Source organism: Lissotriton vulgaris, chromosome 7 (assembly GCF_964263255.1).
Source record: "Lissotriton vulgaris chromosome 7, aLisVul1.2, whole genome shotgun sequence".
Classification (NCBI taxonomy): Eukaryota; Metazoa; Chordata; class Amphibia; order Caudata; family Salamandridae; genus Lissotriton; species Lissotriton vulgaris.
The window spans coordinates 42,458,034-42,471,114 of NC_141695.1; the positions used below are offsets into that span (position 1 = coordinate 42,458,034).

General features: G+C 41.8%; 1 protein-coding gene across 1 annotated transcript in view; it reads right to left on the reverse strand.

The window, feature by feature from the left end:
* Positions 1-7,992: 7,992 nt before the first annotated feature.
* Positions 7,993-13,081, reverse strand: part of LOC147700660 (C-type lectin domain family 2 member L-like) — a 38,802-nt gene continuing 33,713 nt past the window's right edge. The window contains exon 5 of the mRNA XM_086929721.1: positions 7,993-9,122. Coding sequence (XP_086785847.1) covers positions 8,990-9,122 — 133 coding nt within the window. The 3' untranslated portion in view covers positions 7,993-8,989. The remainder of the gene's footprint in view (positions 9,123-13,081) is intronic.

Genomic DNA, 13,081 nt, shown 5'->3' on the forward strand with positions numbered 1-13,081 from the left:
TTTTTTATTTTTAATCCTGCTTTCCTTTTGTCACTGTTTTTCAGTGTTTCACTGCATCCTAATGTGGTATGGGTACTGTTTGCTTGATGTTGGTATGGGTATGCACACATTATGTCATTATTGGAATGGAATGATTCTGTCATCTTGGATGTCATGTAGACTGTGGGGGTGAAGCGGTTGGATCTGGTGATGGTTGGACGCATTTCTCATCCTCACCCGTGGGTCCCGTATTTGGCACTAACATAAAATCCACCGCTTCATTACAATGGTGAGGAGTTACTTGTGCTGGCACACTGTGGTGTAGGAGTTGTTTTCAAATCGTCTTTACAGTGAAGAGATTGTGGGGCGAGCAAGTGGCAGAACATGTGGGGAAGGAGTAGATGACCGTTGAAGGTTGTGCATGTCACAGAAGCTCCTGCTGATCTCAGGGATGCCTTCTGGCAGTTCGTTTAAGGTACTGGTTGGAAGGGAATGGGCGCAGCGGTAGTGCTTACCGTGGTGGTTGAAGTCTGCATGCGCATCCTGCCGAGGAGATAGTCTATCGTAGACGTATCATAGTATAGTGACGCGCTGATGTGACGTTGCTTCACGCGCTGTAAAACGTTGTGTGTTTACACTGTTTTGCGATTCCCAATAGAGGACACTACACTCTAAGAAAACGTAAGACACTACACTCTCAGAAAACGTAGCCCTGAGGAAGACCTTCCATGAAACCTCATGGTCCATGCACGAAGATCGAAGCACCTCGGCACGCCCACCACCCCCCTCACTCAGGCCAAGAGCACCTGCAGTCCTGTCTTTGAAATCAATCTTAAATAAAGGGTATACAGACCAAGGTTTAACGAAAGACAAACGTTCTTCCTCATTTTCCCTTAATAATAATTTCCTTGAGACATGCTCTGACCTATCCACCATATGGACCAATAATTGAATAGTACCAAGGACAGTCAGGTATCCTGGTACATAGAACAAAAACTGTAGGACAGGATTAATTTGCATTATGAATGTATCTGTAAATATGTAATTGATTATGAATTGCACAATTTTATGTGTTTTTGTATGCGTTTTTGTACTGTATATTAATCTCGGTACCATGTATGAGTATCAACATGTACATGAAAATTTGATTAACTAATGATATGTATGTAATATCTTCCAAAAATCAAAAAAGCCAAAAATAAGATTTATAAAAAGAATGAAGTAAAAAAAGTATTGATGAATATAAAATAAGTTTTCAGTATGATTCTATTTGTTAATATAAAATAAATTTTCAGTATGATTCTATTTGTACATCTTGAAAAAGGTTCTGCGTGTCAAAACTCAGATTAAATAGGTAATGAATGTTAGTTTACAATTGGAACAGAGACTAGGGTAAAATAATGTTGTCCCTAGGTGCTATAAATATAAATTATCCATAGTCCAAGAGGTACTCTTTATTGTACAATATTGCATAGACTATAAAGCAGTATTCTCCCAAAGCGTTGGCTAACCTGTAGCTGTTGCAGTTGTTTGAAAAAGTGTTCTAAGTACTGCCTGGCCTACATTCGCTTGCTGCCTTGCTAACACATCTACACATTAGTGTTTGGTGAATGTGTGTGTTGTAGACCACTTATTAAAACCGCCGCACTGCCGCGAAATAACGGCCGCGGTTAAGGTGTTAAAGATCTATTTGAGGAAACCCCCAATTTTGAAAGTATGGGAGGAGAACTTGAGAGTGGAATTCCCCCTCGTGGATTTGCAGCCTCTGTCTGTTGAGAAGGTCAGCAATATGATTCTTTACTACCGGAAGGTGTTCTGATAAGAGATACATTTTGTGATGTGTACCCCCCCATATTTAGGTCTCGCCTAGCAAATGTAGCGCATGCTGTTCTGATAAGAGATACATTTTGTGATGTGTCCCCCCCCCGCCCATATTTAGGTCTCGCCTAGCGAATGCAGCGCATGCGCTGATTCACCTTGGCGAGCCTATTGTTGTGGGTTTGGTGCGCGAAGAAAGACAAACCATGTGCGCGCACGGACAGGCGATGTGCATGCACATGGTGTCTCCTCTCCGCGCTCACACGCTCCCACTGCCCTCTTATTCTGCCAAGGCAGCACTTTCAGCACAATGCGTGCCTGACGGGACAGGAGATGTGCACACGCGTCCTGTTTGGCCATGCTTGTATTATATATGCAGGTTCTGGGGTTGGATTTCCCTTGCCCTGCACTTTGCCTCCCGTCACACTACCTTGCCAACCGGAGGATAATGCGTCACTGATCCCAGAAAAAGTATTGCCCAAAGTAGTGCGTAATTCCTCAATGCTGCTCATTGTCCGTTGAGTGTTGACTCTGCTGTGTGTCAGAAATGGAGCATACGGTCTCCGATACGTTCTAATTGGAGAGTGGAGGTCGGAAGAAGAAAACAGAACAGTAGGGGCAGGCAGTATCTGTGAGCGGGTCAGTGTCAGCAGTGGGCGTTTCTTTTAGCTGGGAACAAGTCTAAATTGGCAAAAGATGCCAGATTAGAAAATACAAATAAACGATATACACCACAAACATAAGAGTGGAACTGCAATTATCAGGGAAATGGCCACTAAGCGGTACTACAGTAATGGAGCCTCCTGGCGCTGGAAGACTCGAATGACATGTATTAGCTTATATCCAATGACATTAAAGACACCTTTATTCAATGCTAGGTTTTCTTTTTAGAAATCTGCTGTATTAGACTAATTGAAGTGAAACCAAGCATACATCCCCTTGGTTGCTAGTGGAAAGTCTGGGGCTGATTTTTAAAAATTTCTGATGACCTTTCATATGAATCCATGAGAGACACTTTTTGTGGTGCCCCGCAGATAAAATTGCAGTGCAGTTTCACCATTTATTTTAGATATGCATATTTTACTTTAATAGTAGGCGTGGTTTGGAGCGGGATGATACACTGCAGTTGGCTATTACAACTCTGAGCCTGTGCTGTTGAGTCTGCCAAGTGCATTCACTTGCTGTAAGCTACACAAGAATGTCTCAAATGCTGTTGTGGCAAAAAAAAAAAACGTTTTGTTTAAAATTAACTCAGTCTTTGCGAGGCTGATCGAATATCTCATGGGAGAATAGGGTGTAACAAGACATTCAGTGTACTCATCTGACGTTCTCACTCTCTCAAAACTGGAAAATGTATTTTAAATAAAGGAAAGGGTTGGGATGCTGAGAAGGACATCCAAATTATCTGCTGAGGATCGCTGTGCTTCTGTGCGTTCGCTTGTTCAAACTCTCTATTCTTCTTTCAGTGTCCTCCAACCCTGCCACACTCCGACTTCCACTATAGCAATGCGTTGTTAATGTCACATTGGATCATTCTCCAATATGACGTCATTACCCAACATTTCTACCTCTTTGAAAATTAATATACCCTTATGTTTGTCCCGAGTTGATAGTCTTTCCTCTTTTTTTAATGAAGGTTTTTATTTTGGTAAGTGCAAAGTACAATAAGAAAGTAAGAATACAAGAAACTGAAAAGCGGCAAAGCAAAACATAAATCAGGGCTAAGAGGACAAAAGATGGCAAGCAATGCAGCAAGACTGCCAGCAATTGCAAATTATAACACAGCGGGTACACAGTTCAATAGGACATAGTTGCAAGGGGACACTAGGTTCAGAGGATTATGTGTCTCTGTGGCCAGCAGGGGGTAGGTCAGCTCTAGGAGGCACCCTGGCTAGTGGGCGGGAGACCAGCTGTCTAAAGGTGGTGTCATACTCAGGCGAGACCCCTCACGTGAATGAGGGCCAGGAGCATTTTGAATACCAGTTGAGTACACGTGTGAGGTAAGATAAGAGATGAAGGGGCAAGATATCCAACGGGCAGGATCCATGGCAGGGCAGGCGCTCGGCATGGGCAGTGTGGGCAACTGCCGAAGGCTCCGCTGCCTTCTAACTACGACGGGGCCCCCCAAGAGGCCATCATCCTTTTGAAAATGTGCCATTGTACCACTTACAGGTGGGAAACACACTCCTGGGGTGTGCAACCGTGGTGCAGCTCAAGGCCAGTGGCTTCTCAAAGGTTGCGCCCTTGGGGTACTACCCTCGTACGACCTCTCACTAGAAGGTACTACATCTCACCATCTTAAAGCACCACCGGGTACTTCCCCCATATAACTTCTCATAGCAGGGTACTACTCTTAAATAACTTGGCACACCACCGGCTACACCCCCATGGAATGTCTCACAATAGAGTGTTACACTACTACAACTTAGGATACCATGGAATAATCCTTTATACAACCTCCAGTTAGAGGGTACTGCTCTTCCCCAGTTTACACCAGAAATGTGCGTTACTCTCATATGCTTTGCAACAGGGTACTACACTTTCCCATGTCCAAGACACTTACACATACACCACCAGCACATATCTACACAGCACAACACAAATGGGTACTGCACTCTGTTCACCAAACTGCTATATATAATGTCCATATGGAAATGAAAGCAAAGACTCACAAAGAACTCACAAAACAACTTACAGGTGGATTATTTAAACTTTACAACATGTCAAGCAGCACTAAGCATTCAGCACAACACAACCATATAAACTGCAATTCACAAACAACACAATACAACTTAAACAGAAATGTACTAATCATGCAATGCTAAGAAGGAGTATATGGCATATGTTACCAAAGAAGAATGACCAACCAAACTATTTCCAGACTCTTGTAGGAAGGACCTGGCATCTCAAGCACAACAGTTAGTTTTTGGTTCCATGCCATTACATGTACAGATGGGGGAGGTTGCATCACAGACACAACAGCAGCGAAGCAAAAACTACTTTACCAACAATTCACATACACACTAGCACAACAGCTAAAATCAAACCTGGTTCAAATGACCAGCCATAAAGCAACACGGTGGGTGCTGAAAAAAAAGACTTCTACAAATCTTCAAAAATTATTCTTTCATCATTGCTAGAGTAGAGGCCTCAACAGCTTTTCTACAGATCTACCACTTTAATAAGGCTTAACGGAGTGCAGCTGCCTTTTTTTAGCATCCTGGTGAAAAGTGTTCCAATTACCATCATAGTACCTGCTCTTCACAGCGTAAACTATAATGATTTTACACAATGAAATTAAAAAAGCAGCCCACAAGGACATTTCCAAAACACTTAGGCACAAGATCATAGACAGTGGTTTTAGGTTAAAAATCGCTATACGTTATTCAATGGATCAAATGGCGTCTTGCAACCTCTTCTCAAAATGTAAAAGATATGGTGTCCTGCAGACATGCAACTTTAAAACAAGTCCAAATATCAAGAGTGCTCAAGGTCTGCACTGTGAGAGTGCCCAACGTGTGCAGAGTATGTGTGGTGCAAGTTAACAAGGTCTGCACTGCGTGAGTGCCCAAAGCATGCAAAGTATGTGTGGTGCATGATTACAAGCTCTGACCTGCGAATGTGTACCCAAAGCGTGCAAAGTATGTGTGGTGCAAGTTTACAAGGTCTGTACAGCGAGAGTGCCCAAAGCGTGCAAAGAATGTGTGGTGCAAGTTTACAAGGTCTGTACTGCGAGATAGCACAAAGCCTGCAAAGTATGCGTGGTGCAAGTTTACAAGGTCGGCACTGCGAGAGGGCCTAAAGTGTGCAAAGTATGTGTGGTGCAAGTTTACAAGGTCTGCACTGTGAGGGTGCCCAAAGATTGCAAAGTATGTGTGGTACAAGTTAAAAAAGGTCTGCACTGTGAGAGGGCCCTAAGTGTGAAGAGTATGTGTGGTGCAAGTATACAAGGAATGCACTGCGAGAGTGCCCAAAGCGTGCAAAGTATGTGTGATGCAAGTTATCAAGGTAAGCACTAGGAGGGTGCCCAAAGCATGCAAAGCATATGTGGTGCAAGTTTAAAAAGTATGCACTGCAGGAGTGCCCAAAGCGTGCAAAGCATGTGTGGTGCAAGTTTACAAGGTATGCACTTGGGGTTGCCCAAAGCGTGCAAAGTATGTGTGGTGCAAGTTTACAAGGTATGCACTGTGGGATCGTACAAAGCATATGTGGTGCAAGTTTACAAGGTCTGTACTGTGAGAGTGCCCAAAGAGTGCAAAGTATGTGTGGTGCAAGTTAACAATGGTCTGCACTTTGACAGTGCCCAAAGCATGCAAAGCATATGTGGTGTAAGTTTAAAAGGTGTGCACTGCGGGAGTGCCCAAAGCGTGCAAAGCATGTGTGGTGCAAGTTTACAAGGTCTGCACTATGAGAGTGCCCAAAGAGTGCAAAGCATGTGTGGTGCAAGTTTACAAGGTATGCACTTGGGGTTGCCCAAAGTGTGCAAAGCATGTGTGGTGCAAGTGTACAAGGTATGCACTGTGGGATCGTGCAAAGCCTATGTGGTGCAAGTTTATAAGGTCTGTACTGTGAGATAGCACATAGCCTGCAAAGTATGCGTGGTGCAAGTTTACAAGGTCGGCACTGCGAGATTGCCTAAAGTGTGCAAAGTATGTGTGGTGCAAGTTTACAAGGTCTGCACTGTGAGGGTGCCCAAAGAGTGCAGAGTATGTGTGGTGCAAGTATACAAGGTATGCACTGCGAGAGTGACTAAAGTGTGCAAAGTATGTGTGGTGCAAGTTTACAAGGTCTGCACTGTGGGGGTGCCCAAAGCATGCAAAGTATGTGAGATGTAGGTTTAGAAGGTCTGACTTGTAAGTGCCCAAAGCGTGCAAAGTATGTGTGGTGCAAGTTTACAAGGTCTGCATTGCGAGAGTGCCCAAAGCGTGCAAAGTATGTGTGGTGCAAGTTTACAAGGTCTGCACTGCAAGAGTGCCCAAAGCGTGCAAAGTATGTGTTGTGCAAGTTTACATGGTCTGCACTGTGACTGCCCAAAGCGTACAAAGTATATGTAGTGCAACTTTACAAGGCATGCTGTGCGAAAGTGCCCAAAGCGTGCAAATTATGTGTGGTGGACGTTTACGAGGTATGCACTAGAACTATGGTTTAAATTCAGAAAAAGGTGTTCAGTCAAAATGGCATGCAATACTTTTACAGGACACTCCAAAAGCCAATGTTGCACTTCCTCATCAGTTCATTAGATATGAGAAATATAAGGCTAATTTTGCTAACAATGCACCAGCGTAGGTATTCTAAATGTTTTGTACACGGCCACTACATTATGCAAGAAGAAACTGCAACGCTGTAGAGTATAACAAATGCCGCAAGTGTTCGCATTATGAACATAAAAGTAAACAATTATGTAACAATGCTAAACTTTCACTGAAATGGAAAAATAGAAACAGCCTTGGTGTGTGGCCGTTGTTTACAACCAATGAAAAAGGCCTTTGATACAGGATGGTTTGCTGAAGTGTCTACCCAACCGGTGTTTAAATTAAGTATGATATCGCCTTCACAATAGTATTTTTTGCACTCCTTCAGGCATTTATAGCGTCAATGGTCTGGTTCACCTAGAGGTGGATACTGGAGCAATACCAGTTTTATTTTTTACTTATTTGCTGCCTTGAGATTGCAGATTTCCTGGTGGCAGTCATGTGGGATCGTGTGTCACGTGAACACGGATTGGCTTAAGTTTCCATTGATCCTCCATTGGCTGACATGGTCTTTAGAGATATGTGGAACTTGTTGACTCATTGCACATTCTGACGGATTCCTTTCATTTGCTGGTTGTGGTTTCTCCCTGCTTACCATGGTATCCACCATTGATTTCTGTCTTTAAATCTAGCCTTTCATGTGATCAGTACTAGTGTACAGCGTTATGTATTATTGTAAAGCATGTCAACAAAAGCAATGTAGAAACCTCATCCAATAAACCAAAAACATCTTACTAGTTGGAGCAGTTTCAAATCCGGTATTTGTATTCACTGCCTTAAGCGGAAGAGATCATTGAATCAGTGCTTGGACTTTAGAGGACCGACCCTGCTTAGAAATATATTGATACTTGGAATGGCTGCAACTGAAGCACCTACACTACACACACAAGGCTAGAGGAGGACAGCAGAGTGGAATAAACACAAACAAGAAAAAAAGATAATATTCATGGAAGCATCATGTTTATTTCACAAATAGTGCACATGGTATAGGAAGAGTGTCATAGTTAAGCACTGCCAAGAACATGAGGACCCTGGGTAACATTCAGGGTAAGGCATGCAGGTATGTTCACGCTCACGTTTTCACATTACATTTTTTAATTTTCGTGCTATCATTACATTCTATTTTATGTGTAATATTCACAGAGCTCAGGTAGCACAAGACGCTGAACTGTGGACAAGAGCAGCGAAGGCGTAAGATTATGAAGCCATGTCTGAGCCTCTCAAGCATTAACATAAAATGTTTACTCAGCCAAAGTGATGGGACAAGCTTCCAAAGAAGTGAATACAGACAAGGAAGAACCACTTCTCTGCCAATGTAAGCAAGGGACCCACAAAGTGCAATGGCAGGATGAATGTAACTAAGAGGACAATAACAAAGTAATTTAACCTTCCAGGATGAAGGCGTCGAGCCATAAACTCCCCAGTGGAGAAGGCACAGAACATTTTAAGTGCCATTGAGACAAGATAGACTCGCAGCAAGAACTCACAAGGGAAAGATCTGCAGGCAATGTGAAGATGTCACTCAGATGCATCCTGACAGACTTTCAGCTAACCCTCTAGACATGTAAGAAATCCAAGATTTAGTGCATGGCCAGAGCTAGTCAGGAGCCTACAATCCCTGGGGTGGACAAATGAAATTCGACCACGTGGAATAGATCTTTCAAAGTAATGTCAACTGAAAAACTGCAGGATGAAGACACTGCTATGAAGGGATGCATTGACTTACATCAGTTTTTACTTGAAAGGTCGTGCAAGGAGGGCTTGGGTGAATAATTGTGTCACCAGCATGCTAAATTGATTCTTTTCCTGCTAAAAGACCATCTTAACCCGCACATATAATTCTGCCATGTTAGCGTTCTTTTCCCTCCGCTATCAATACCCTGAAGGTATACAGGCTTCCATCATTAATTGCAAAACAGGTCACGGTTTCAGCAAATTCGTCAACGCTCAAAATTGCTTCCAAGGTGAGAGCGTCCCATGGTACACACAAAGCTTCGAGATGAACCACACTCGGACAGGTAGATAGTGCTCGAGTTTACATAGGCGCAGTCCCCAGAATCCTGCAGGGTGAATCTGAAGAAGAAACAAGGGCCTCATGAATGGAGGAAGAACAGAATTGGATACAGTCACTTAAGCAAAGGATGAAGAGCATTGGGACAACACAAACCAAGTGACAACACCATTGACCACATACATGCTTTACCCATTCCAATCCACAATGTGTAGGAGAAAACACAGCAACATGCCATTTGGAAAATTGTATCTCCATCAATCTAATAATAAAAATATATAGAACTTATTTTAAATTCTTTAGTTGAATATTTTACTAGTTTGTAACTAAGAAGGTTGTGTAGCAATGAGCAATACTGCTATGCTGGTCTTATGTAAAACCTTGCCCCCTTTAGACTGGTAATACCATAATAGCAGAGGAAGAAGAAAGGCAAATGCATTTGGGGTTTCTTTGAAATTCTTTCAGAACACCATAAGTTTAAGTTTGTAGATTTATAGAGTGCGGCTCATCACTCGTGAGGATATCCAGGTGCTGTCTATGGGCACGGGAAAATTAAGTGGTTTGCCCAGAATCCCAGAATGTTGCACCGACGCAGAGACTTGAACCCGGGTCCCCAGCTCCTGAGTCAGCAGCTCTGGCCGCTGCGCCACAACCTCTCCCTTCACCAAGATCCAGCATCATTCACTAGATCTACCCATCAGAAATTCAGACCCAGACCAAATGAAAAGCAACAGTTTCTGTGTTTTTAAAAATATATATATATAGTTGCTACATTTATGTAGCAATTCATACCACTGATGAGGTTCTGAAGGACACTTGCAGATAGGCAGCAGGCTGCTTAATGGCAGCGCTATGGAAGAGAATGTGTCAGTTAAGTCGCATGTATGGTTAGTTTTTGATTGATGTTATGGTTGAGAATCAGTGTTGTGCTCCAATTGTGTTTTAAAGAAGCGCCTACGCAGGAATTTGAACTGAAAAGAATAAAAAGCTTAGCTTTCTTTGCGCGAGTACAGCTGCGCCTATGCATGGTGTACGAGGAAAGTGAGACAAGATGCAGTCATGGAGACAAGTGGATACTTATCAACTATGGGAGGGTTTGTATCTTACAGTTTAATCTATACTAAATCGGGATATGAAGATAGCGTTCCCTTGAGAAGAACATTCTTGCTTCAAATGTATACATGTGCTGAATCCACTCAGGACCCACAGGGAAGCACCCCACAGGAATTGGCATAATAGACCCGGCCACAGGTTATGTTGGAGGAGACCAGGGCGTAGTGGCAAAGGATCGGGAGTCTGCCCTGAAGGCCATTCATATAAAAGGGCATTATATAGATATCTGTGGTCCATGGTCTGAAGTGTGTACACAAGTGTGGTGGAGTAGAAAGCCAAGACAATGGGCAAAATGGAAGTGGCCATGGTGCATGTTCTGAATGGTCAGCGAGCAGCAGTGATTGAGCATTATATATTGCATGTTCTGAGAATTCAATCCAGAAGTAGCAAGGGATGAACTCATAGTAATGTTCAATATATAGACGCATAGGAGCAACCTACAGAGATGAGCACTGTACAACCAGCCATAGTATGTAGTCAGTAATGTATACCGAGGGATCAAGGAGCAACCCATAGGACGGACATTATACAGCCCCACACTATATGGGCAGTGAGGAATATGCTAAAGTGGCAGAGAAGCAACCCATAGGGATGGGCCTTGTATAACCAGCCAGTGTTTGCGGTCTATGGAGTCCAGGCATGAGTGTAGCCTGCCTGATATAATACATTAGGAAATTATCTTGCTGTAATTATATCCCCCAAAAAATATGTGTCTTTACATTTATATATTTATGTTTTTATTAAATTGTATAATATGATTAATTAATCAGAAAATTTTACTATATGCTTATGCCTAACAAATTTCTTATGTATTTATTGTATGACGATGCATAAAGTTATTAGAATATATGCATTTGTTCTTATAAATTTCAATAAAAAATTGAAACACAAAAAAATAGATTTCAATGATAAAGCAATAGACGTGTTTAGTTGCATAATGTTTAATATAAATAATTATCAAATAGAAAAAAGAAATATAACCATGGTGTCTAAAAAAAAAAAACAACATTTTCATAAATACAACAAATTAAAATTTTTGCTCTGAGACCCTCCAAGAAAGGTCACCCCCTCAACAACCACTCATACTCATAGTCAAAACTGCATACATATCCTTCATACCACATACATCCTTCCTCCACCAGCATACAGATATCAATACAAATAAAATACAAGATAACAATAATAATTAAAGTATGGCAAAGACCAGAGTAGAGCTGCCTCCACTTAAAGCCCTGGGAATACTTTTCAAAATGAGTACATCTTAAACAGCATTAGTGTGTGTCCTAATCCTTACTACTTAATTACATTCTTAGAAAGTATTCTAATCAATATATTCGATTACATTGATCGAATAATCGGATCCTGGCGTTTCAGTTCTTAGTATGCGCCGAAGCACGTTTCGGTGAAGACCACAATCCTAGTCGTCCCTTCCTCAAGGCACATATATATTAAAAACCAAAACTCAAAACTGTAAAAATACTAGGAACACTACAAAGCAAGCTTCACAAGTCACTCAAACAAACAAGCATTGGTAAAGGCATTAGCTTCCACCTATGTGATTAATAACCTGTTGTTTATTGTAAATTGGAGCTTGCTTAGTAGCACAAAATAAGTTACAGAAATTCTGTTAAAGTGTTATGACTCGTTCATGTACAAAAAGGCAATATATTATGCAGTTACTACTGGTATAGTAAGAAATAGCAACATTTTGAAAAAGGAAATAAAAGAGGGAAATAGTAGAATTAATTGAAGAAATAGCAATATTATGTGTTTAGAGGAGTTCTGACAACTTTTCGGCCCAGTGCTACTGCACCTGCTGCACCATTCAAATCATGACCCTGTTCTCTGCAAGGTAACTGCACTTGTGACTGCCTGTTTAGTAGTAAAATATAGCAATTTTAGGCGTTTAGACGGGTGCCTGGAGCTTTTGTTCCTGGTCACTGCACCTGCTAAACCAATGCAATCATGACCACGTTGTCTGCAAGGTAACTGCACTTGCGCCTGCCTGTTTAGTTTAACATATTAGCAAAAATCTGAGTTCAGTGGGGTCCTAGAGCTTTTCGCCCCGGTGCCACTATACCTGAAGCACCACTCAAATATAGTCCCTTTTAACTGCAAGGTGACTGCAATTGTGGCTGCCTGTTAAATAGTCAAATATAGCAAAATTATGTGTTTAGAGGAATTCTGACAACTGTTGGGCCCGGTGCTACTGCACCTACTGCATCATTCAAATCATGACCCTGTTGTCTGCCAAGTAAGCGCATTTGTGGCTGCATGTTTAGTAGTAAAATATAGCATAATTATTGTATATTAAGTTTATTTTTAACGTGTAATGTTTATTACAACATTTAGAATTTGATCATAAAGACCAAATAGATTACATTGAAAAAAATCAATCTGATAATGCATACAAAGTGCAAACATAGGTACTAAGGCATGAATAGGAAATGCCACACAAGTTCTAAGACCAAAGCATCTGCTTTACACAACTATACAATAAAAAGCAAGCATTCCAGCATACAGTTAGAAGTTGTCTACCTTTTTCCGTGGGAAGAGATCTTATCTTGACACTTTTTTAATATAGGGTGCACTAGATCTGAGCTTTAGAATAGAGCTCCCACCTTTTTGAATAAACTGGGACCTTTCCTCAGTGTTTGAATCTTTCAGGGAAGGGCGACCCAGTAGTTCACATCTGAATAAAATGTATTCTTCACTATCCCTAGCAGGATTTATCACTACCTGTTACATATAATCTCTAGGTAAGGTCTAGGTATGCGAGAAGCTTGGGTCACAGCCTGCCTGTACCTCGCATTCAGGCTGGCGAGTTGACTCAAACCTGTACTTGCCTAAGGCATTCACGTTAAACATATCACATGTGTCCGTTCAATGTAAGATGGGGATGCCACAA